Raw genomic sequence first — 23,475 nt, 5'->3', positions numbered from 1 at the left:
AATCGTTGACGGGTGCAAATTGCCACATTTCGTGGACGTCTGGTGCCTCAGAGTATCTCGCGCATTCACTACCGTTCAACAACTTTGTAGCTGGAATTGATGATCGCCTGCCGTGATACAGTCCATGTTCCAACTTGGCGAGTCATGTCTACACTACACGTTGGTATATTTACACCTTGACAGTACGAATAGCGGAGACAACATAGTATCATAAACCCAGAGAACAGAAAGATCATCCAAGTCCAACTTCACCGAAACATTACGCCTAAGCCAAGACAACCAAGGCACCAGTGATCCCAGCGACAACAACGGCCAAAAGACTGGAAAGGTGGAGGTGAGTGGCGCCGCTTGTGGTGGATGTCGTCTGTGCGTTTCCAGCGGAGCCAGACGCGTCAGAGGTTGCTGCGCCGCCCGAGGCGGCGACCTTGGACATCCCGGATGGGGCGGGGGTGGGCGTAGGGGTGTTGCCAGCTGCCTGCGAGCTACCCGTCGGCGCAGGGAAGCCGTCGTCCGAGCTGTCGGTCGGGAAGTCACCGAACTCGGGTGTCCATGTCGCAAAATCGCCCGTGGGCACAGGCGACGTAGAGATGGCGGCAGCACCGGTAACGGCAGCCCCGCCCTGAACAGCGAACGGCGCGACAGTCTCCGTAACGGTCTGCGTCATCGTGAGGCCGTCGCTGCCCATAGCGATGACGACGTCCTCGCAGACGGAAATCCCATCTTGGATATTGCAGCTCTCGTACATCGCGAGGCCAACACCTTCGTCAATGTAAGTCACGCCAGCAGTGTTTGGGCCGACGACAAGCGTAGCTAATGATAAATTTCGTGAGTATGTTGGGCTCAAGAGATTGGCGGAAAATGTCTGTACCAGGTCCTTCAATACCATAGTCGTCCATACCAGCGCTGGAGACACCAGGGGCGATGACATAGGAAGTCACGCCATCTTGCGATCCCAGTAGGTTGGCAGTGACCGGCTGGGGGTCGAAACCGGGAATATATAGCGAGGTGAGCGCCGACGCGTCTATGAACCCATTGTCAGGAAAGCGGACAACGAAGAAATGTGAGACTACTCACAGCGTGCGTAGACAACAGCAGAGAGGATAACCGTGAAGGGCAGCATTTTTTTAAGGAATGGCGTGAGGAATGAATGAACGAGGTCAGGACGGACGCGTACGCGCTGGGGGGTCAACAAGAGCAGTGCACAGGGCCTAGCAGTGTTAAGTGCCGACTTTTATGACCATACAATGCCCGCCCTCGGTGCCTGGCTTGTTCATGCACATGGCATCACCTCCGGGTGCCGGCGTTGTTAGGAAGTATTCAGAGCATTGCTTGGCGGTCTCGATTGATGGAGTCCGACTGAGAGTCACTGTCACCGTGTTGAGAGCAATCTGCCCACGATCCTCCCGTACAACCGCGTGGCCCATCACAGGCAGCAGAGCTCTGGACAGGGATGGGTAGCATGGGTAAACCAGACCGCCTCATATGACTCACTGAAGGCCTCTGAAGGCCCGGGACTCATTTGCCGGCAAACCCACCTTGGCTGGCAACCAGGTACCGAGGGCGACGATACTTTCCATATCGGTGCGCCAGGTGCAAAACTCTAAATGGGAAATACCGACCGCGCGGCCAGGCCCTGATTACGAAGGATTATCGAGTCGGCTTCCGCTCGCCGCGTGGGGAGATTTTCCTCGATCAAAGCATCAGCGGCGGTCAGCCTGGGCCCTGGCCCTGGCTTCAACGCTTCGAACCGCGAGCAGCCGTTGAGTAGAACGTTGATCGCCGATGCTTGAACTGATCGACAAAGCGCCACATACGCCGCATACTACTCGGTCGGAATGCTTGATAGGCTGCCCAATTACACAGTCTGCCACTTAGAAGCAGGCGAGTGGGTATGTTCGCCGCAAGGATGCAGTGAACGTCGCGACGAAAATGACCGCCGACTCGGAGGAGGGAACGCGGTGCACGTGTGAACCTGACATGACAGGAGTATGATGCGCGATACACGGACTTTACATGATGCAAAGTTGTGGCAGACCTCAAGGAAATGCAATGTGCGGGGCATACATTGTGACAACGTTCAGAGGCTCCCCGTGTATCACATTCCGAGTCGAGCTATGTAATACCCTGATCGTTGTTGGTCAATATGCAGTATGCTCAGTGACAGCGATGAGCAAACCGACATGTCTGCTCCTATGCGACTACCGCGAAAGTACCTACCAACCCTGCAGCAATCACGGTGAGAAGGCTGTGCGCGCGGATGGTAAGAGCACCGTTCGTGTTTCCGGTGGGGGTAGCAGTCGTCGACCCGGACGTCTTCGAGGCGGCACCAGACGAAGATTCGGAACCGCCGGATGATAGGGAGCTACTGGCACCATCAATTGCAGAGGTGGATGATGACCACACGGCGGGAAAGGTCCAAGTTGCGAAATTGCCGGTGGGTACGGGCGAGGTCTGAATGGCGTCGCTGCCGGAAGCTAGGCCGCCACCTTGAACGGCAAATGGTGTCATGGACACCGTCCCTGTTACTGTGTGGGTGTACCCAGAGGAGCCCATCGCAACGACTACTTCCTCGCAAACAGCCTGCCCGTCGGTAACCTGACAGTCTTCGTAGACGGCCACACCGATGTTTTCGTCTACGTACGTGACAGCTGATTCCATATCGATAGGCCTCTGTGGCTGTAAACGCACATAGGCGGAGTCGATCGAAATGCAATCTCGAAACAAATAATGTGGCGAGCCGACGGGCTCGCCACTCGAGCCGGTCTCTGGGCCCAACTAGCTCAGTGGCTGAAGACAGGCCGGCCGGCGGCACAGCAAACGGATCGGTCAAAATTCAGATCCGATCCTGCATTGATCCTGCACGCCTTTTTGATGAGGGGCCCATCGTTATGGAATCAGCTGGAATGCAGCGGTGCTCGCGCCTAGGACGAGTGTAGCTAGCGATCGATTGGGCCCCATCAGTACGTACAAACTGCGCAGCAGATATTAGTCTCTTACCTGGGCCATATATTTCGTAGTTACTGGGACCAAAGCTGTCGCTGGGTACGCCTGCAGCGATGACATACGAGGTCAAGCCATTCTGAGTACCAAGCAAATTTGCAGTCAACGATTCTGGAGCGAGCATGCCAGGAAAGTTCAGAGTTGTCAGAGCCGAGGCATCTGGTTCAGGTTGATCGGGGGCAGCGTCAGTCGCTGAAGCTGCTCCGTGCGAAACACTCACAACTTGCATAAAGAATGGCAGATAGAATGACAGTGGTAGAGAACATTGAGAAAGAGCGGAAAGAGCGAAGGGCGACTAGACGATGCGATGGCGGCCAACGGGAAGGTGGCGGGCGGATCGCTGGGTACGTGAAAGAGAACAGGCTCACATTAGCTGCGAACTCGGTATTTGTATTCACAAGAAGACAGATGCGCGCCAGACTGCCATAGGCCTCGACCACGGGGGAACTATGTTTGACAGATGGCTCTCGGACATCCTGCCAGTGCATTAAATGGAGCGGCGTATACCGATCAGGCCCAAAGCCAAGGTGTATGTGCCGCAGACATATACTATTTCTGATGTCAATACGATCACGCATAAGAATGGCGGCGAGTACACTCTAGTGCTGTACACCGCGTACCGCGACCAATAACTAGGTTGCAGTTGTGCGTCATAGCCTACTCAGGCCTCAGGCGACCGCAGTGAAAGCACCAACCATTCCTGCAATGACCGCGGCGAGGAGGCCAGATGAGTGGAGGTATATAGCGCCGCTGGTGTTCGCAGTGGAAGTGGGAATGGTCGACCCGGACGTCCCCGAGGGCGACGACGAGGCCGTAGAAGCAGACGGCGACCAGGGTTTTGACCCACCCAGAGTTGAATACGCCGAAGTCCATAAGGGGGGCTGCGTCCAAGTCGCAAAGTCGCCAGTCGGAACTGGGGATGTCTGGATGGCATCGCTGCCGGAGGCCGAGCCACCACCTTGCACGGCGAAAGACTCAATCGGCTGCGTCTCTGTTGCCGTCGTGGTGAACCCGTCCGAGCCCATTTGGATGATGACTTCTTCGCAAACGGCCTGTCCGTCGACGAGCTGGCAGTTCTCGTACATGGCCAAGCCGAGGGTGTCTTCTACATACGTGACTGCAGCGGTACTCGCGCCGACGACGAGGGTGGCTATATGTGTTGTGAATTAACATCGGAGAAGATGCGCTACTGGTACTGTCTCACCTGGTCCGTAGAACCCTTGTTCATCAGGGATGCCACTGGTGGACATGCCCGGAGCGATGACATAGGATGTCAAACCATCCTGAGTACCCAGAAGGTTCGCAGTGACAGGCTGAGGGTCGAAACCAGGGATGAATAGCGTCGTGAGAGCAGACACGTCTAGAGTCAGGGAGACCTGTTAGTGGGCTTTATTCCATGGTCAGATGTGAGCCGTACTCACAACGCGCATAAAAAAGGGCTGATAGAACTGCGGAAAACGACAGCATGACAATGATTCAACGAGCGGGAAGTGGAAGGAATGACGTCGAGAGAGGGATGGCGGCAAACCTGAAGTTCAAGGTTGCGAGCGGATCGAACACAGAGAGACCTGACAACCTGGTGATCAAGAACTTTATAGGGGACTTCGGTACCTGAGGCCTGAGGCCCAAGCGACAACTTTGGCTTGTTCGTAGTAACTGGGCCTCCATCGATGCAGCGCGCGGACCTCTGACGGATGCGGCCGGCCGGCCGGAGGACTCTGGGTGAGTCATTCGAGACGGACGCGGCAGCCTGACTCGGGGATGGGCGGTGGGTTACGTATAGATCCAAAAGAAGCATGCCCTTGAGTATGCCCTCCGAAACATGGTCCCCTTAGTGGTGACGGAAAGTGGAACTCGCTGGAAGATGAGTGTCACAAAAGGGATTTTCGAAGGACTGGACAGTGGACAGGACCGTGACAGTCTGTCAGGCCTTCAGGACTACAACACCTTCCAAATGTAGCATGGTGGCGAAGGCGCCTGCAGATCGCCTGACCTGACAGTGACAATGTGGTCGAGCGCTATGTCACGATTGTCACGACACTAGTACTGGCTGGTACCTAACTTATGTACGATCGGTATTATTGTGTTCCACGCCACGGACTCGACACTAGTAGTCGTACAGTAAACATTCGACTTCCACACGCCCAGAATTACACGACGAAAGAGAGCAGACCAGAGAAGGCAATCAGATACTAAGCCAGCGCGAGGACGGCGTGGGACGGAGTCCATGCGAAAACGGTGCAAGCGACACATGTGTAAGGAAGAAACGATGACAGGAATATGTGATCTACAGAGACTCGGAAGTACCAGGACTGTCATGAAAGCGATCGACCTTGACCATCAGATTGATGCAGTCGAGGCTGGGGCACGCTGTATCCGTTGTCTGTTTTCTCTGGCAAGTAGCCGGGGCTGCTGTCAGCGGAGGGAAGTGGAGAGTTCCACATGACACGCGGCGTAATGAGGCCGCTACCGCCGGCACCATACACGAAGCCGTTGCTCAGGCCTTCCATGCCATTTGAGGAACCTTCACACAGCGTTTCACCGATCTGCCTTTGTGGAGGACGTCGATGAGATGAACATACCTGGAACGAGCATGCTATCCCAGAAGTCTGCGCTTAAGATGCTATCCATGGACATCATGCTCATGTCTGGCAGCGACGGGTTTGGGGCCATCGTCGGCGGGAACGTCGACATGTCGGCCACGGGGCCCATCTCTCCATTGCTGAAAAACCCAGCGAATGGATCGGGCCCATGAGCGGGAGGCAGCTGCGCTACGTGTCCATCCTGCTGCGACAAGTCCATATCCCGAGACGCAGACTCGTCAGTCGCCGTTGACGTGGCCTCCTCGTGCGCTTCCGAAGGCTGCACTGCGGAAGGACCGTGAGCGTTTGTGGTGAGGGGAACTTCGGCGCCGGTCCTCGCGGAGATGAGAGCGCGAAGGAACACGCTGTAGAGCGCTGGGGTATGCAGAGAAGCGACGGCGACACTCTCGAACGCGTCGGCGACGCGCTGGATGACGGTGATGGTCTTTTGCTCATGATCGAGGAACGCTTTGAATTCGGGGCGCAACAGCTGAGGTCAGGTCAGCGACCTCCTTGACACTCGCGGCGAACGGGCTGGCTAGACTCACCTTCAACAAGCTGAGTACAGCGTATGACCCCTGGACGAACAGACAATCGGGAGCATACTTCAGGTATCCATGAGCACCAAACTCGTCGCATATCACGGTCGCACACTCGACGGCACTCGAGTGGCACCGTGCAAAGAAATGCCCAATGTCCACCGCGGAGCGCTGCAGGGCGTTTTGCAGTCCGAAGGAATTCATTGTGAGCATCGCGTAGTGGAAGTAGAACTTGCAGGACAGCTGCGAGTACTTGCGCGACCACTCGGTCTTCTCTCCTTGGTCGATCTTGCGGATGCGTAACCACTCGTGCTGCCAGGCAAGAAGTTGAGTTTCCATGGTCTTGATGACGAGCAGGTAGTCACAGTCTTCTTGCAGACCAGACGACGAGCTCGTCCCTGAGTACAGGAGGTCCAGGCTTCGAGTAAGTATTCGTTGAAGATCCTGACGCCATGATTAAGTCAGGAAGCATTTCCGCTGCGGCACGACCACTTACCACCATTGCTGCGGTATGTGCGTCGGACGGCATGGCCAGCAGCGATTGCGACCATTCTAGGGCGTTGCGGATAATGAAGCTAGACACAGACGTGGTCAGATCTACTCGAGTCAGTGGTGACGGACGTCGTCTGCACTTACTCTTCCTTTATCGTGTAAGGCTTCCCCATCTGGGCACTGAAGCTTCGGTCGAGGATGAAGCATACTATCCACGTCCGTTGTCGGTTATGAATCTCTCGCTCACGAGCACGAGTCTCGTCTGCGAGGTCACTGGGCAGGTTCGTCGGCCGGTGCATGTTGAGATCGATCGCCAATCTGCGAATGATAGGCAGTTGAGAGATAGGCAGTTGAGAGGCAGACGTCAGCTACCTTTTCAGGACCAGTGAAGCATGACACGTACCTGATACCCATGCCAAGTAGCATCCACGTCCGATCCTGTTCATACCTCTCTACAGGGCCACAACCCCATAGAGTATTGAGCAGATAGGCTTGAACAATTTCCACGGACTTGTATCCCCTCGCCGGCACATTGAACGCCAGCTTCTTCGCTAGCTCAGCCAGTCGAGGGTAGAGCTCCGGGCGTGTATCGTAGAACCTAGCGGCGACGGCACAAACTGGGTACGACCAACACGCTTAAATAAAGTCACGTGAGAAAAGAATGGAGGCTCACTGGTGGTGAGCAGGAATGGTGACCGTGAACACACTAGCGCTGGGGTGTGGTATTCGGGATCGAGTAATGCACAGTGTACCTAGTGGAAATGTCAACCATTGGGGTAATGACCGAGCTGTGTGACCCTTACGTTCATGTGATCAAAATATCTACAAAGGAGCGATTGAATGAGATCTCCCCGACGAGTGGGACACACAGGACGACTCACATTTTGAAGAGGGTAATGACCTCGTCAGTACTGACGAAGGTCAACATTTCCGGCTGGATTTGCCGCTCGATGTATAACCGCCTCAGTGGCAGTATGCTCATTGGCCCTGCTTCCCGCTTAGCCGCCACCCACACACACCCACATCCATATAAGGGAATGACGCACCAGGTTTGAAGTATAAATCACTAGCTACGCCCATCCTGTTAGGCTCCTGCTTGTGTGCCAGCATCGCCGTGCTCGCCAGATCACTCTTTGCCCCAGCTTGCGCACGCCGGTTAGCCAAACTTGCTTCCGCCAGCAGCCCGAGAGGGTTGAGGTTATCATCTGGGAGCGATGGAAGCTTCGGCGAAGGAGGCAGTTGGTCTGAGGATCGTCGTTGGGTGTGTTGTATAGTCGCGCTCGCAGGTCTGGGCGATTGAGGGGGTGAAGCTAGCAAGGGATGCGTCTCGCCGGACGGTGGTGGCTGCCCCGCGGGCGATGGTGAACGCGACGGGCCGTCAGAGGGTGGCGCGCCGAGCGAACGAAAGATGGTGTCGAGGGTGCGCTCCATCTTGCGCAGTGACCTAGTGAGGATCTCGTGCTTTCTATCGTACAAAATAAGAGCATTATACAAATGGGGAACGGGAAACCATACTTCGTCGAGCGCTTCCCACGATTTGACTCCTCGAAGACACACTCATGGTTCCCCGCCTGACAGCGCTTGCAGGGCGGGCCATTTTCCGCGCCGACGCACTTCATCTTGAGCCGGCGGCATACCATGCACGCTCTGATAGCGGGGTGATGATGTGAATATAAGAGTAAAGGTCAGCGAGGTGACGCGCACCGTGATCCTCGCGTCGACTTCTGCTTAGGGGCATCGTCGCCCTTATCCGCTCCCGGGCTGTTGGCTTCGTCGCCGTCATCGTCCTTGCGGGACTTCTTCCGGACGTCGCCCGACTGCATACGAGTGGGTGAGGCCGGTCGTTTGCCGTTCAAATTCATATTCGACGGTCCTGGAGTGGGTCGATGGTCTGTGGGAGGCGTCGCAATGGTCTCCGACGCCTGGGAAGAGGGTGACGAGAGATTCGCTGGTACGTTGAGCTGCGGCGGATGCAGGGGTCGGTGTTGGAACTGTGCGTTGGGATAGTATTGTGAGCCATACATCGAGAGCGCAGGATCAATCGGAACAGAGGAAGAGGAAGAAGGCGAGTGTCCCGGCTGTGCCTGTTGTTCCTGTCCGCGCTGGGGGAGGGAGGAAGTGGATGCGTAGGAGGTCGGCTGGGGCCTTTGGGTGGAGGGAGGGTAGTATCCGGGATAGTTAGAAGACGCTGACATTATGTATACGGTTTCCCGAGCGAGACTTGCGGGGTTTGCTTTGTTTCGATAGAGTTATGAACGCGATAGTGAAGCCCAAATCCTCGCGCAACACGCAGCCCAGATCGACTCTTCCTGGGACAGCTACCGCGCGGTCGGAGTGGCTTCACGAATGATGGTGTCTTCCGGGCAGGTGAAAGTGGGCACCAGTAGTGTTTGGCGAGTTGCAGCTCCCCACTAAAGAGAGCTCGACCAGGAACAGATCGAGATGAAGTGGGTGGGATTGACGAAAACTGCCGTTCGGCCGACGCGACTCGGGAAAGTTGGGCTGCGACGACGACGCCCACAGCACTGCCAGAGAGGTTGAACGGCGTGACCGAGCGGGAGGGAAGGAGAGCGAGAACGCCTGGAAAGGAGAAAGGATGAGCTGAGGGCGTTTGCAGGAGAGTTGTCCTTAGACTTTGTTCGATTGGCGAGGATCCCGACTCCGGGCGTCTCGGAGTCCGCACCCATAGACGCCCATATCAGGTCTGCCCTATTTGGCAACCTCGTTCGTGTTCACTAGCACTCGCCTTCTCAGTCATTCGACGAGCACTGGGACAGCTACTGTCGAGCCTGCTCTTATTTGCATCAGTCTCTCGTACTTCAGAAGGGAAATCCCGTTGGACCAGTCGCAACGTCCTACCATACCATGCCTGTATATCGAGACTCGTGACAATGACGACAACCCCGGATGGCCTTCCGACCATCCCCGACTCGGAGTACACTGCACTCGTACCACTGGTAAATTCGGGATTCCCCACGTTCTGCAATGACTCAAGACGATAATCATGTTGCGTTGTATACTTGCAGACAACAGTTGGAACTGATGCTGCGGCACCTCAGGGATTACATGATACACAATCATGCGAAGCGACAGCAGTCTAAGTGACTACAACGCCAGCGTTATTAAGAAAGATATCTACGGCGAGCTGTACATACTACATACGTAGTGTCTGGATAGCCGTGTAGCGTGCTGAGAAGAGGTAGCTCTGCGGATGGTCGGCATAAGACAGCAGACACGAGGGATATATGATCCCCCCCTGCAGTGTCTACCAACTGCCTTCATCAGTCATGTAGAGCAATCCTACGTCAGTTTGTTGGCTTCTCTGACGGGTGCTTGCCAGTCGATGTCTACTAATATGTACATCGTCGAGTTGATATTATAATACTTGTATACTATACTATAGTATCCCAAGGTCGGTATCTGCTGATACAAAGTCCTGGTTGACAATATCATCAGTCTGAGTTGCATAATTATAGTACATGCGTATGCAGAACATGGCCTGTTGCATCATCGTTGGGCAGAGGCCGAATGAACACGAAAGAGGATGTCTCTGCGGGAACACTGACAGGGTGGCCGGCAATTTAAAGTCCGCTGCGGGGCGCCGAAGCGCACGTCGCGTCTGGCTTGACGCGCTTCCAGTTCCAACCTTGTCGTCGCCCTCACCCGGGCGCGCTCTTCCTTCCTGCCACCACCATGTCCTCTCACCACCGACCATTACTACAATTAGCACCCTCGGTGCAGACAACAAAGTACGGTTCTCTTTCATATACCTCCCAGAAACTATCTAATGCCACACAGAGTTGTGACGACCACTACCACCACTACCACCTACGCGCCCATCCCACTGCCTCCCCTCCCCGCGCCCTCGTCGCCCAAAGACCCAAAGACATACCCACTCCTCAATGCCCATCTACCGAAGTCACTGCGAGAATTCCGGTTGGAGTTTCCCGGCGGAGCCAACGCCACGTTTCGCGATGGTGAGGTTGGCGAACAAGCGATGCCTGAGGAAGGTGAGGTCGTCGGTGGCGCGCACTGGCGGATGCTACGGCATGACGAAGATGGAGAGGCTGCGAAAGAGGTAGGCCTCATTGAAGCTATCGAACGCTATGGTCGAAAGAGGTCGTACAGCAACGAGGACAGGATGGAGGGTATCGAGACGATCTCCGGCGTCGTGACCAACACCCCGCCACGAAAGAGGGCGAAACCTGCACCGCTGCAACACATTCCTCCTATGAATGCAGCCGCTCCCCCATCGCCTCTTCCCTCACCTCATGGTTCACCACCACCAGAGAGTATATGGCCATCCGCTCCGCCCAGTGGACACTCCTCACCCCAGCCACCCCAGGCGCCTATACAACCTGACCTCTCCCTCACCACTCTGTTGGCCCTCCCCGCATTGCTCTCTCATTACTCCAACCTCCCTCCGCAATTACAGTCCCATGTACTGCTCACCTTCCTTCGCCACTCTCCGTTGTCGGTCCTACGAACATTGCATTCCATCTTGACACCCACATTGGCGCGCGACTTCCTCACCATCTTACCGCCAGAACTGGTCTCGCATGTTCTGAGCTATCTCAGCTTCTCTGACCTCGCTCGCGCGTCCCGCGTCTCGAAGGCCTGGCGCGCCATCATCGACTCCGACCCTGTCCTCTGGCGTGACTTGCTCCGCAGCACAAAGATATGGTTTGGGCGTGGCTCTGAGATTGCATTTGCGGATGCCATCTTCGCGCGCAGGCGACGTCAAGGATTGCCTGCGCCTGGTGCACTGCCTCTACCCCATCCGTACAAGATCCTATTTAAATCACGACACCTTACTCGGACGCGCTGGGTGCAAAACCAGAACCCGAAGCGTATCACATTCCCTGCGCACGGGCGTTCGGTAGTAACATGCCTGATCTTCTCTCATGGACGCATCATCTCCGCCTCGGACGATCACTCCATTCACGTCTACTCTCCTGCTACGGGAGAGCTGCTGCGCTCACTGGACGGTCATGAAGGGGGCGTATGGGCGCTCGCGGCAACCAAGAACACGCTCGTGAGTGGGTCGACCGACCGGACGGTGCGTATCTGGGATCTGGAGACGGGGCGCTGCACCCACGTGTTCGGCGGGCATACGAGTACAGTGCGATGTCTAGCGATAGTCAAGCCGGAGATGATTGACGTTGAGAACGAGGGCGGTGTCATAACACGAGAGAAGTGGCCAAAGCGTCCCCTTATCGTGACCGGTAGTAGGGACCATTCGCTCCGAGTGTGGTCGCTACCAAAGCCTGGAGATGACGAGTACCGTTGCTACGGAGCGGACGACAACGAGGTTGACCCTTCTGAAGTGAGTGTTCGATTAAGACTTTGCGCCGCTCGGTTTGACGGAGACACGATGCAGGAGGACGTGGAAGACAACCCGTACCACAAGCTCCATCTCGAAGGACACGACCATGCTGTCCGTGCACTTGCAGCACGAGGTCGAACGCTTGTTTCCGGTAGCTACGACTGCACCGTCCGGATCTGGGACATCATCACGGGCACTTGCAAGTGGGTCCTCGTTGGCCATACACAGAAAGGTGAGTGTCCGCGAACTCTATGTTATTGACTAATCTGACATGCCGTGTAGTGTACAGCGTGGTACTGGACATTCATCGCAACCTCGCGTGCTCAGGGTCTATGGACGGCACCGTGCGAGTATGGAACCTCCAGACTGGCCAATGTCAACATACTCTGACAGGGCACACGTCTCTCGTCGGTTTGCTCGGTCTATCGCCGTCCTACCTTGTCTCCGCCGCTGCCGACTCAACACTGCGCGTATGGAACCCGGACACTGGAGAACATCACCATACACTCGCAGCCCACAACGGCGCCATCACGTGCTTCCAGCACGACGAGTTCAAGGTGCTCAGTGGAAGTGATGGCACGCTGAAGATGTGGGACATCCGGGACGGCTCGCAGGTGCGCGACTTGCTGACCGGCATCGTCGGCGTGTGGCAGGTCGTTTTCGAGGGCCGGTGGTGCGTGGCTGCGAGCAACCGGATGGATTCTACCGTCCTGGACGTGTGGGACTTTGCGAACGAGGAGGGCGACGAGGAGTGGGTAGGTGAACCACCCGGCGGGCTGTACGATGAAGATAGTGACGAGGAAGAGGAAGAGGACGAGCAAGCGGAGGTGGATGCCATGGACCAGGACCTCGATGGTGATTTGTGTTGCATTTGAGGATAACACACGGAAGGTTGACTGAGACATTGCTACAGAGGAAGAGGATATTATGGCGACGTGGATGCATACACCCAAGAAAGCGGAGGGTCCGGGGCCTTCCAGCCGGGCGTCAGCCATGTCAGCATCGCCGTTCGAAGGTGACGGCCCTGCCATGCAGGAGGCCGCCGCAAGAGCTGCAGCACAATTGCTAGTCGGCGGTAGTGGCGCTGGCCCATCGACTTTGGCACGTCTACCTCCGTCCAACGAAGAAACACCAACGCGGCCGCGGATACGAAATATGGGGCATCGCAGGCGGTGACCTGCTACGCATACCTCGATGATGATACCGCACCTTGAACCTCACTCGCATATACTGTATTTATGGCCCTCGCATTACCCTCCGTTCTGAATCAGTCATGTCTTGTGCATATGTTGGGCTTTGTCACGATCTTTTCTGTGATATTAGTGTACTGGGACATCTTCCGTGAGATGTTCTGTATGGAATAGGATGTCATCCATAATTTCGAGTTGCCACCCATAGCATGTGTATATCCACCGCGGTGGTAACTTATGATCGTTCCGTGTGGGTATTCCTAGTAGCCACGAATAGGCAGCGCAGGAACGAACTACTGTAGGCATAGGATTGTGGCGTAAACACACAGAGAGGGCATTTATACACTGGGTTCGATCCAGGCCTGTAGAACAAGCTTTACATCGCCATTCTTCTCGACCAACAGCTTCTCAGCCTGACTCCGAGTAATCTCCAGCTCGTGCACCTGTGATTCGGTGCAGTGAGACTCGCTGACTCCGTGGGTCCTCAGGCCTCAGGTGCTTACCAGCAGATCGACGTCTTCCCGCTTGAGCGTAGTGCTTTCTTTGGGCTTCGCTGCGGGCTTGTCTAGGAAACCATTGCGGAATGCGTCTTCCATCTTTCCCTTCGAGTACGCGTGTCCATCGGCGAACTGGTATTCTCCGCTCGAGTGTTGTTGTATTCAGTTTACAAGGAAGACAACGCACGTTTACGATGACCTCCGGTTCGGGACGTCCATTACTCCTCACAATTCCTGACATAGCGATTGACTGATTCCAGGAAGCTCTGGAATGTCCGAGTTGAACGCGTAGGCAATGGGTGTGGACGACCTTGTGCTGCTAAAGTCAAGCCCGGTGGCTGCAGTCGATCGAGTGCAAGATTGCAGAATCACGTGATATGTAGATAGCCCGCGAACTCGTAAGCAGAGATGCGCGACACGGTCCCGCCACACACCTTGACTCAAACCACCTCTCTTCTACTCTCTCGCTGCTTTTGTTGTCTACCTTTCTATGGACTCTTTTGAAAACCTTCAGTATGAATCTGCCTCGTCGTATGGCGGCGGAATGGGCATTGTGGACGACACTTCGTCCATATACACCACCAATACGAACAGCCAAAGTCAGGTATCCGTAGACCTGGAAAGCTTGTCTCTCACGGACGACCGCTCGTATGCGTCCTCGAATGGTCATCAGAACCATGTGCACACTGGAGTGGTGCGGACGGACGAAGACTTCGATGCGGTCCTGGATGATTTGAAGGATGAGGGTCAGGTTGACTTACCGCAGCACGCCTGCAGGTGAGTAGAGTCCACGCGTCTCTTCCCCGTCTTCTAACGCCTGTGCATGTAGTTACTGCGGCATACACTCACCTGCCTCCGTCGTCAAGTGCCTGATCTGTTCGAAATGGTTTTGTAACTCGCGTGGAAACACTTCAGCCTCGCATATTGTCAACCACCTTGTCCGTGCGAAGCACAAGGAGGTCATTCTCCACGCGGAAAGCCCCTTGGGGGAGACGGTACCTGAATGTTACAACTGTGGCAGCAAGAATGTCTTCATGCTCGGGTTCATCCCCGCTAAGAGCGATACCGTTGTTGTGCTGCTTTGCCGGTATGCATCATCCCTCGTGTGACTCCGTCAAATACTGATATTCCATGTCAGCCAACCGTGCGCAGCCATATCCAAGGACATCTCGTGGAACTCAGCTCTCTGGGCCCCTCTCATTGACGACCGCTCCTTCCTGTCTTGGCTCGTGAAGCCTCCGAGCGAGACCGAGCAGCTTAGGTCTCGTCAGATCTCCTTCCAGCAAATCAATCGCCTCGAGGATCTGTGGCGCGAGAATGCCAACGCGACCCTCGAGGATCTCGAGAAGCCTGGAGTAGATGATGAGCCACAGCCGATCCTCTTGCGGTACGAGGACGCATACCAGTATCAGAACATCTTCGGCCCCTTGGTCAAGATTGAGGCAGACTACGACAAACGTCTCAAAGAGTCCCAGACCCAGACGGACATTTCTGTCCGCTGGGATCTCGGTCTCAACCAGAAGCGTGTGGCGTGGTTCTGTCTTCCGAAGCTGGAGAGCGGGGAGGTACGATTGGCCGTGGGCGATGAGCTTCGGCTCAGGTACGCTGGTCAATTGCACAAGCCCTGGGAAGGCGACGGTCATGTCATCAAGATCCCGAACAGTGAGTCCGGTCTCATTCCATTAATGAGCCATTCTAATAGCCTTTCAGATGTCTCCGACGAGATTGGCTTGGAGCTTCGCAGGTCTGAGGGTGTGCCTTTGGACGTAACCCACAACTACACTGCGGACTTCGTCTGGAAGTCAACGAGTTTCGATAGGATGCAGCTTGCCATGAAAACCTTCGCCGTCGATGAGAAGAGCGTCAGCGGGTATATCGTGAGTGTCACACTCCGCTCTAGGCTTGATGCAATGTTTATTGACGCTTTCACAGTATCACAAACTGCTTGGGCATGAATTGGAGCCTCAAGTTTTGCGCACTCAGATGCCGAAACGTTTCTCGGCGCCAGGTCTCCCGGAGCTAAACCACTCGCAGATGTATGCTGTCAAGAGCGTCTTGCAGAAGCCAATCAGTCTCATTCAGGGACCTCCGGGGACGGGTAAAACGGTGACTTCGGCCTCCATCGTGTATCACCTTGCCAAGATGAATCCCGGTCAAGTCCTTGTTTGTGCGCCCTCGAACGTCGCAGTCGACCAATTGACTGAGAAGATTCACTCCACTGGTCTCAAAGTCGTCCGCTTGACTGCCAAATCGCGTGAAGCCCTGGACTCGTCTGTCTCGTTCTTGACCTTGCATCAGCAAGTTGCCAATAACACGACACACGTGGAGCTCCAGAAGCTCATCCAGCTCAAGAACGAGCAGGGCGAGCTGAGTTCTAACGACGAGAGGAAGTACAAGACATTGATTCGCCAGTGCGAGAAGGAGATCCTGGGCGCTGCTGATGTCATCTGCTGCACCTGCGTCGGCGCTGGCGATCCGCGCCTCAGCAAGCTGAAGTTCCGCACAGTACTGATCGACGAGGCGACTCAGGCTGCGGAGCCCGGTACGTATTGTTGCTCTGATTGGCTACGGCGAAAGAGGTGTTAATTCCGCTTCCGTGTAGAATGTATGATTCCTTTGGTTCTCGGATGCAAGCAGGTCGTCCTTGTCGGCGATCACCAGGTCAGTGTTGCGCTTTTACCTCCGCATCGTGGCAGACTCACAGTGGAATACAGCAATTGGGACCGGTTATCATGAATAAGAAAGCGGCCCGCGCAGGTCTCACGCAGTCGCTCTTCGAACGTCTGGTAGTCCTGGGCAATCGGCCGATTCGTCTGCAAGTGCAATATCGCATGCATCCATGCTTGTCCGAGTTCCCATCAAACATGTTCTACGAGGGCACGCTGCAGAACGGAGTTACGGCCCCCGAGCGTCTGAGGAAGAATGTGGACTTTCCATGGCCGGTTCCTGACACGCCGATGTTCTTCTATCAGAACCTGGGCCAGGAGGAGATCTCGTCAAGTGGGACGTCTTTCCTGAATAGGTATGTGGCGCGCTCCCGCGCTCCTTACGTATGTCCGTCAATTAAACTGTACTCGCTGAACAGGACCGAAGCGTCGAACGTCGAGAAGATCGTCACCAAGTTCTTCAAATCCGGTGTCGTTCCCAGTCAAATCGGAGTAGTGACTCCGTACGAGGGTCAACGCTCGTACATTGTCAACTACATGCAGTTCAACGGGTCGCTCAAGAAGGATCTCTACAAGGAGATCGAGGTCGCTAGCGTTGACGCCTTCCAGGGACGGGAGAAGGATTACATCATCCTTAGCTGCGTTCGAAGCAACGAGCACCAGGGTATCGGTTTCCTCAACGACCCGCGACGTCTCAATGTTGCCCTCACGCGTGCCAAGTATGGTGTCGTCATTCTCGGTAATCCGAAGGTTCTCAGCAAGGTGAGTGACTACTTATATTGCTTTGTACGTCTTCTCATGTGATTCCAACGTCATCCCACAGCATCCGCTTTGGCACTATCTCCTGACGCATTACAAGGAGAAGAACTGCCTTGTCGAAGGACCTCTAAGTAACCTGCAACCCAGCATGATTCAATTTAGCAAGCCACGGCGCACGCTTTCGAAGGCTATGGACCAGTTCCGTAGACACGAGACCAGCGCCCGTGACTATCTGGGCAGTGGCCTAACAGGCGATGGTGCGCTTATATCTCCGCGTCCGTAGATTGACGTGTGTATCTGATGCTTCTTCTACAGGTCGCCGATCCGGCACTCCGAGCCGCTTTGACGCTAGCTTCTACCGTACACATGACGCCCTGGGCTACATACCCTCGGATGTCCAATCTCTGCGCTCCCAGGCCACGTATTCGTCAGGATTGCCCATGTTTGCCGCCAGTGGGCCCTTCGGCCCGGGGCTGCAACGTCCCAATGGCGCAAAGCGGAGTACCTACGGGAGCTACGCCAGTTCTATCATCTCGCAAGACGTTGGGACTGGTGGCACGGACACCGCGAGCGTCATTGGCAGCGCTATTGGGCCTTCAGACCGCTCAGCGAGCAGCATGGCTTATTCGCAGTCTGACAGACTCCGACGCCGCTCGTCGTTCTCATCGACTACGGGAGCCTCCGACATGGGTAGTCTATCTCAGTACGACTATAAGAGCCAGGACGATGGCACCGATTTGGACGACATGAAGTCGCAATACACCGGGACTCAATCTGGCGTTACCGTCTTCTAACGCTTCGGCGAGACACAGGCGTATCGCCTTTGATCGTGGCTGACCGGCCGGTCGTCGTGCCGCCAATGATGCCTACTGCCGTTGCTTCGTCTTGCATCATCCCCGTTCCTCCGTCTCTCCGGTATGTGGGGAACGTCGTCTCGCTGGCAGGGCTTGGCATATTGCTGAACGCCGCGTATGACATGCCCGATGGCAAGTCCGCTCAATGGCGAAGCCTTTGCTATGCTTCCAGCGCGGACGCGGGTGTCAGTACACCAGGTGCATGACCGCCATGATCTCACACCGAACCCTTATGATACATGCCGCCATTCCACATGCATGCCTCCCCTTGATACGCCAGTACGCCCGTGATGCATCGTTGTATCGTAGTAGTCAGAATATGTATGTATGACCATTGTCTTGACCCGCATGATATGCAATAGAGTGGACAATTATACTCACCGTCGTGGCAATGAGACGCACGGATCTGTCGGCCAGGCAGGCAACAAGAACGTGGACCGGTGAAACTGTGTACATGATAGGGGCATTGGTGGTATGGACAGGGGCTACAATTCGACGGATGTGCTGAATAAAGTTACGGGCAGGGGTATGTACGAACAATGACACGACGACTATGATACCAGTACATGTACAGGACACCATGAACAGGGGTTTACACGCTAGGCAAAGACTTCACACTATACTACTTGGGTTGCAATATAACCATTAGCCACAGATGTAACACTACGCCGCAAGGACTGAATTTCATAACTGATGCATTAGACTGATCAACGCCGCCCCTCGTGCTCCTGCCGAGGCAACCGGGAGCGTACCGATGGATCCCTGTCATCGGGTCCTAAGCCGCTGTGGGGGCTGTGAGGTCGGCTACCGTACAAATAAGGCGGCGAAATAGCGTACGCCCCAGGCGCATGCTGCGAGCGCGATGGAGGCCTTGAAGCGAAGTATCCCGGCGGTTGCACAGGGGCAGGTAGATGGCGCGTTATGCCGGGATGAGGGAAGCCCTCTGCTTCCCAATGGTGGGAGAGCGGAGGAGATCGTGGTGGTGGTAATGGTGGGGGTGGGTCGAGGACGACGCCTGTGCCGAGCCTAAATGCACTTGATCCCGGCGCAGACGCTGACCCGGCGGTGGAGGCGTCTGCGCGCTGCATTTTTTTGGCGGGCTGGATGGACGGGACTCGTGGTGGTGGTGGTGGTAGGGGCTGGGATCGGGATTGGTCATGGCTGCCACAGAGAGTGAAGCTCGCCGGGAGGACACGCCTCCCGATGATCCGGCAGGTGTGGACGGCATGCTTGAAGACGCGTGTGGGCTAGTAGGATAATATGACGGCTCTGCGGCAGGCGACGCGGCCGTTGCGGTGTGGGCTGAAGATCCCTGCGATGTGGACGGACGGGAGGATGAAGATGGACTGCGTGCCGCGGCCTGCCTGGTGTGCCGGTTCAGGTGGGAAGAGGACTCGCTGCGAGCCGGGATCGGTCGGCTTGGAGGCATGGCATGGTATAGCGACGGAGGCATTGATGGAGGCGGCGCCGCATGATATGGTGTTATGGCTGTTCCCTGAATCGGCTCGACGCGCTGGATCGGAGCTGATGAAACAGGAGCGGTAGGCGCAGCCATCCGTGCCGCCGGTACGGGAAATGAACCAGCAGTTAGACGGTTCACCAAAGCCTCGAGCTCTATCACCTTGGCCTTGAGTTCATCATATTCAGTGCGTGTCACGTACTTCTCCCTTGTCGAGCACCATCAGCACAAGAACCGATAGGGAGTGGCAAATACAAACATGGGCTCTATGATGTGCCACTGACACTTCTGTGGCTCCCCGCGTCGGGTGCATGGGCCGCATGGTTGTGCCCTGTAAGTCAAGGCATTATCCACAATCAGACCGAACCCAAGACGGAGATGAGATTGACACCGACCTATCACACTTGATCTTGCGCCTCTTACATTCTAAGAGTCCGCATCGATATCCGCGGTATCCGTAGCAGAGATGGGAATGGAGGAAGGAAGAATGATTGAAGAGTACGCGCGAGGAACGCATGTCCGGTCAGATCAATCTCACGGAGCAACTCTAATTGTGAGGGGCCGCACCTGTGCAGCTGAGGGCCTGACGGCGCCGCTTCTTCTTGGGTGGTTCGTGCACGTCGCCTTCTGGGTCGGAGTCGTCCACCGATCGGCGAGCACCTGCGAGATGTTCGGGATGAGTGGCCAGGGAGACAGGCGGAGAGGACTCACCGAGGCTGCTTCCCGACGCGACGGGATAGGTTGGCGACTGCAGGTGGCCGTATGCCGAGCCGCTGGGGGCGGTGGGACTCTGTGGGTGCGGGGATGGCAGCGGGAGGCCTGGATGGAGTGCACGGATGGGCGGGAGGGTTGTCTGGGAGTGCGATGGCCCGGGTCGGGGGGGTGGGGAGAAGTCGGGTTCTCCGCGGGCACCTGGATGCGTGTCGGGGCGATCATAGGGCGAGGATGTTCGGGAGTGCATGGCTCGACGGGTGCGGACATGGAGAGCGTCGGGCTACATGGATGCGGGGAGGGAGGATTTAAGGGCTGAGCGAGGGGACATGTCTGGGTCCCGTGTTCAGAGGGCCCCAACTCGGGTTGCAGACGATCTAAAAAGAGGATTATATGTCACGGCGAGGCTTGTGCCGATAAGATGTTATCGACTCACTGAAATCGCAGAAAATGCCGCCTGTGACTTGATAGCTCGTGTACCTGTGCGCCTCAATGATCCGGCTGCGACGATGCCATCGGTAGCCCGTCCTTGACGACCTTGCCCCGTGATGGCCTCCCCGCCCCCGCTGCGGCCCACCAGCGGCCACTGCAGCCCACCCGCCGGCCTGCCCCTGCCCCATCCGCGACGGCCACTTCGCCTCGCATTGCGGGCCTGTAGCGGACCCTGTGAATGTCTCCGGCCAAGGGCGCGGACGCGAGGCAATAAACTTTTGAGTAACATCCTTCGGCAGCCACCGATTATCCGAGGAGGTATTCCGCGCAATCTCCGTTTCAGATTCAACGCTTCTGCCCACGAGGCTGCTCGAGCAGCGTCACCCTGCCCCTGGCCTCCGCGTCGCTGCCAGTATGTTATAGCTGCCACTGCCAGTGTCTCCGTCCCCCGAGCACTCTCCCAGGGCCTGTGCCCCCCGATGCGTCCTAGCCCGCTTCCCCATCACCATTTGTCTGCGCATATCTCCGTCCGCTGCACATCCCTCCCATCTCCGCGCATTAGGCAACTCTGCACTGCCCCACAGCCTAATGCTGACGCCTCCTATCAACCCAATCAGGCCAGTCTGCACCCCCCGCAGCGGCCCCGTCGCGAACACGGCCACACATGGCAACTCCTGCGTCCCAGCAGCGCAAGCAGGCCTAGCTGTTCGAATTCGCAACCATGTCGCCATGATCCGAATAGTACACAGGCGGCTCATGGCCTGCCCCGGCTGAGTTGTCATCTCTCCACGCTTCCCCCATTGTTCACCTCCGACGGACAGTCAATAATGCGGCCGGGAGCAGCATGCTTGCCGTGTACACATCCCTGTAGCACACTCGAGAAGTACAGCATCCTTGTGAGCGTAAACGCCGTTCTAGCGCTCATGTGACGACAGCAATGCGGCCGTCTCTCTCACAGCTTCGCAGTGCCCTTGCCAGCGATGTAGGTCGTTCGCATGCTCATCTGCTCCCGAGAGCAGACCATATTTGATTCCGCGCTCGCGTCTGTCTTCGCCCATGCGTCACAGACTCAAGGATCTTCCGCGCCGCTCGTCTCAAGCAGTATCTCCGCACATCGGTTGGTTAGATCCCATTCGATAATGTCGTGAACCAGCGGGCTCTGTCCCTGGCTCAAGTTCAAGCCTTGCTCATCTGGAGAATGTCCGTCGATCGATCGCATGCGAGCCCACTCCGTGTACCTGCCTTTGGTTAGGCTCGGACAACCCTGATCTACTCCATGACATGGGCCCGTCCCGTGAACTGCATGCTTGCAGTGATAGCACAATGCACGATTGTGCATCGGTGAAGCACGGGCACGCTTGCCGAGCTGGTGCAATCTCTGCGGGCCTCCGAGCACGTTTAAGTCGCGCATTTGTCGCGGGGGCTGTGCGTGACAGCGAGTAGAATGCAGCAAGTCAGCCCATTCACTGAAGCTATGGGTTGTTCCGGTAATGAGGCCTTTCGTCATGGCGGTGGTTTCCGCCCAACTCCCGCATTCCGACGGCTTGAAAGACGTGCTACGCAATGCGGTATGTTCTCTGGTTCACTCCTACCGTTAGTGTGTGCGTTGATCGTCTTGTTCGCTCCAGATGTGCCTCCGTTAACCGAGCCTTGTTTGGCATGTAGCGAGATCCTGACGACGGCTATTCTCCGCCTTATTTATGTTTTGGAAGGAGCTGTGGTCAAGGCCCCTTATCACAGCTCATCAATAATCCCCATCTCTTGGCCTTCGCGCAACAGACAAGAAGGCTTTCACTTCACTCTCTCGGCAGTCTGTCGGCCGCTCGAACGGACCGCGATTTCTGGCTAATGGGGCCCGGCAATGGGGGTGATGAACCGCTTCTCATTGCGTAGGTCAGTAAGATCCGGGCCATTCAGCCCTCAACACTGGAAATCTTGTGGCACACGACGGGTGGTGCCGACCTCAGGGTCCATCATATGCCGGCTTGCTTCATGAGGACGCCAGAGTCATTGTGACGACGGACGGAAGATCGCCCTAACCGCTCCGCTGTCGTTCTCTTCCGACATCGTCGTTAAGTCCGCAGGAGGCTCCGGGAACGGTACCTGGAGGCGATTAGGCGTTTGTCCTCGTCTGCTGTTCGGGACGGTGTAGAAGCAACCAAATACTTCGACGTAGATCTAGCAAAAATGTATGTGCCATTGATTTTATCGATCTTGTCCGTGAACTAACGGCTTTATGCTTCTCATGCAGAGAATGTGGCCGATTCATTGACCATGCCCAGAGATCACTCAGCGGATGACGTTATTTACATCCGTACAGAAGACTAAAATCCTATATGTACAGCCTGCGTGTACCATCTCATTGAATATGAGCGCTCAGTGGGCATCGACGTCTCTTACCGCGCTCGGCGGGACACATACAGTCTTTCGAGAACATCTCGCGCCCGGACGCAGGGTCGAGTAAACAGCTCCGTCGGTTCCATGTTTTCTCCTTGCGTCAGCTGATGAGTGTATTCTGGGCGCCGGCACGAGTCTTGTTGAGCCTTCGCGCCGCGCCAATGTTCTACGGACACCACAGCAGCAATATCGGTCCATCGATCCTTCATCTGTAGCTACACCTTGTCAGCAAGACCGTACGGCTCGCTCCGTGCTAACGGCAACAACTTCGTCGACACGCATGTACGGCGAGTAGGGGTGCACTAGGTGAGTCACGTATGCCCTCATCCCGTGTACCGTGCCTGCGGCTTACTTGCTTTGGCTATATAGTAGGGACCGTGTCGTTCCTCCTCTAGCTTCCTGTTTGTGATCCGGACGGGACTCGGAGCTGCCAAGGTAGATGCTGTCACTTCGACACAGGACACTCAGAGAAAATTTCTTGCGACCAGAGTTGCAGTCTCGAGTCGGGTTCAATTGGCGTTCTACAGACTGTGCCTAACATGGCAATCCATCGTCGGTCTGTCTGCGTGTG

At 56.0% G+C, this 23,475-nt stretch overlaps 8 protein-coding genes across 8 annotated transcripts; 2 read left to right on the top strand and 6 right to left on the bottom strand.

Annotated features, from left to right (window-relative positions):
• Positions 1-69: 69 nt before the first annotated feature.
• C8Q71DRAFT_736018 (uncharacterized protein) lies at positions 70-1,225 on the bottom strand. The gene is made up of 3 exons (XM_047922521.1): positions 1,075-1,225; positions 869-1,021; positions 70-810 (listed from the first exon to the last, which is right to left on the bottom strand). Exons 1-3 carry the CDS (start codon positions 1,118-1,120, stop codon positions 266-268), a joined length of 744 nt encoding a protein of 247 aa, XP_047784178.1. The 5' UTR covers positions 1,121-1,225; the 3' UTR covers positions 70-265.
• An 823-nt stretch (positions 1,226-2,048) lies between these two features.
• Positions 2,049-2,922, bottom strand: C8Q71DRAFT_236555 (uncharacterized protein). The gene is made up of 2 exons (XM_047917199.1): positions 2,218-2,922; positions 2,049-2,124 (listed from the first exon to the last, which is right to left on the bottom strand). Exons 1-2 carry the CDS (start codon positions 2,656-2,658, stop codon positions 2,113-2,115), a joined length of 453 nt encoding a protein of 150 aa, XP_047784177.1. The 5' UTR covers positions 2,659-2,922; the 3' UTR covers positions 2,049-2,112.
• A 657-nt stretch (positions 2,923-3,579) lies between these two features.
• C8Q71DRAFT_236455 (uncharacterized protein) lies at positions 3,580-4,891 on the bottom strand. Its single transcript, XM_047917198.1, has 3 exons — positions 4,422-4,891; positions 4,205-4,360; positions 3,580-4,150 (listed from the first exon to the last, which is right to left on the bottom strand). The coding sequence occupies exons 1-3, from the start codon at positions 4,465-4,467 to the stop codon at positions 3,669-3,671; spliced, it is 684 nt and encodes a 227-aa protein (XP_047784176.1). The 5' UTR covers positions 4,468-4,891; the 3' UTR covers positions 3,580-3,668.
• Positions 4,892-5,315: 424 nt separating this feature from the next.
• C8Q71DRAFT_699738 (uncharacterized protein) lies at positions 5,316-8,475 on the bottom strand (the record flags this gene model as incomplete). Its single annotated transcript, XM_047920082.1, has 12 exons — positions 5,316-5,524; positions 5,583-6,072; positions 6,131-6,565; positions 6,618-6,696; positions 6,758-6,931; positions 7,017-7,230; positions 7,287-7,365; positions 7,417-7,435; positions 7,495-7,603; positions 7,660-8,078; positions 8,129-8,260; positions 8,318-8,475. The coding sequence occupies 12 exons, from the start codon at positions 8,473-8,475 to the stop codon at positions 5,316-5,318; spliced, it is 2,517 nt and encodes an 838-aa protein (XP_047784175.1).
• A 1,831-nt stretch (positions 8,476-10,306) lies between these two features.
• Positions 10,307-13,572, top strand: C8Q71DRAFT_878057 (WD40 repeat-like protein; the record flags this gene model as incomplete). The annotated part of the gene is made up of 5 exons (XM_047928437.1): positions 10,307-10,362; positions 10,412-11,939; positions 11,994-12,171; positions 12,222-12,803; positions 12,841-13,572. 5 exons carry the CDS (start codon positions 10,307-10,309, stop codon positions 13,113-13,115), a joined length of 2,619 nt encoding a protein of 872 aa, XP_047784174.1. The 3' UTR covers positions 13,116-13,572.
• Positions 13,468-13,867, bottom strand: C8Q71DRAFT_699097 (uncharacterized protein; the record flags this gene model as incomplete). Its single annotated transcript, XM_047920053.1, has 3 exons — positions 13,468-13,572; positions 13,633-13,758; positions 13,814-13,867. The coding sequence occupies 3 exons, from the start codon at positions 13,865-13,867 to the stop codon at positions 13,468-13,470; spliced, it is 285 nt and encodes a 94-aa protein (XP_047784173.1).
• On the top strand, positions 13,631-18,289 carry C8Q71DRAFT_878047 (P-loop containing nucleoside triphosphate hydrolase protein). Its single transcript, XM_047928436.1, has 11 exons — positions 13,631-14,403; positions 14,456-14,713; positions 14,765-15,191; positions 15,249-15,288; positions 15,337-15,503; positions 15,559-16,168; positions 16,229-16,287; positions 16,323-16,648; positions 16,712-17,054; positions 17,116-17,308; positions 17,367-18,289. The coding sequence occupies exons 1-11, from the start codon at positions 14,117-14,119 to the stop codon at positions 17,843-17,845; spliced, it is 3,189 nt and encodes a 1,062-aa protein (XP_047784172.1). The 5' UTR covers positions 13,631-14,116; the 3' UTR covers positions 17,846-18,289.
• A 366-nt stretch (positions 18,290-18,655) lies between these two features.
• Positions 18,656-20,412, bottom strand: C8Q71DRAFT_236297 (uncharacterized protein). Its single transcript, XM_047917197.1, has 5 exons — positions 20,076-20,412; positions 19,932-20,024; positions 19,760-19,790; positions 19,624-19,695; positions 18,656-19,572 (listed from the first exon to the last, which is right to left on the bottom strand). The coding sequence occupies exons 1-5, from the start codon at positions 20,323-20,325 to the stop codon at positions 18,825-18,827; spliced, it is 1,194 nt and encodes a 397-aa protein (XP_047784171.1). The 5' UTR covers positions 20,326-20,412; the 3' UTR covers positions 18,656-18,824.
• Positions 20,413-23,475: the final 3,063 nt, after the last annotated feature.

The sequence above is a fragment of the Rhodofomes roseus genome (genome assembly GCF_022264815.1).
Source record: "Rhodofomes roseus strain CIRM-BRFM 1785 chromosome Unknown C8Q71scaffold_2, whole genome shotgun sequence".
NCBI classification, from domain to species: domain Eukaryota; kingdom Fungi; phylum Basidiomycota; class Agaricomycetes; order Polyporales; family Fomitopsidaceae; genus Rhodofomes; species Rhodofomes roseus.
Note: the sequence above shows the minus strand (reverse complement) of the source record. Positions and strands in the feature narration are given on the sequence as shown.

Excerpts from the sequence above, each read along its gene's own strand:
- C8Q71DRAFT_236455 (XM_047917198.1), bottom strand. The coding sequence starts at position 4,467 with ATGCTGTCGTTTTCCGCAGTTCTATCAGCCCTTTTTTATGCGCGTT. Across the intron at positions 4,361-4,421 it reads AGCCCTTTTTTATGCGCGTT|ACGTGTCTGCTCTCACGACG; the intron begins GTGAGTACGGCT and ends CCCTGACTCTAG. Across the intron at positions 4,151-4,204 it reads ACAAGGGTTCTACGGACCAG|CCACCCTCGTCGTCGGCGCG; the intron begins GTGAGACAGTAC and ends CAACACATATAG.
- C8Q71DRAFT_236297 (XM_047917197.1), bottom strand. The coding sequence starts at position 20,325 with ATGCACTCCCGAACATCCTCGCCCTATGATCGCCCCGACACGCATCCA. Across the intron at positions 19,791-19,931 it reads TCAGGCCCTCAGCTGCACAG|AATGTAAGAGGCGCAAGATC; the intron begins GTGCGGCCCCTC and ends GCGGACTCTTAG. Across the intron at positions 19,573-19,623 it reads TGGCACATCATAGAGCCCAT|GGAGAAGTACGTGACACGCA; the intron begins GTTTGTATTTGC and ends GTGCTCGACAAG.
- C8Q71DRAFT_736018 (XM_047922521.1), bottom strand. The coding sequence starts at position 1,120 with ATGCTGCCCTTCACGGTTATCCTCTCTGCTGTTGTCTACGCACGCT. Across the intron at positions 1,022-1,074 it reads TGCTGTTGTCTACGCACGCT|ACGCGTCGGCGCTCACCTCG; the intron begins GTGAGTAGTCTC and ends ATGGGTTCATAG. Across the intron at positions 811-868 it reads CTATGGTATTGAAGGACCTG|CTACGCTTGTCGTCGGCCCA; the intron begins GTACAGACATTT and ends ATTTATCATTAG.
- C8Q71DRAFT_236555 (XM_047917199.1), bottom strand. The coding sequence starts at position 2,658 with ATGGAATCAGCTGTCACGTACGTAGACGAAAACATCGGTGTGGCCGTC.
- C8Q71DRAFT_878047 (XM_047928436.1), top strand. The coding sequence starts at position 14,117 with ATGGACTCTTTTGAAAACCTTCAGTATGAATCTGCCTCGTCGTATGGC. Across the intron at positions 15,192-15,248 it reads CGAAGCTGGAGAGCGGGGAG|CCCTGGGAAGGCGACGGTCA; the intron begins GTACGATTGGCC and ends CAATTGCACAAG. Across the intron at positions 16,169-16,228 it reads GACTCAGGCTGCGGAGCCCG|AATGTATGATTCCTTTGGTT; the intron begins GTACGTATTGTT and ends GCTTCCGTGTAG.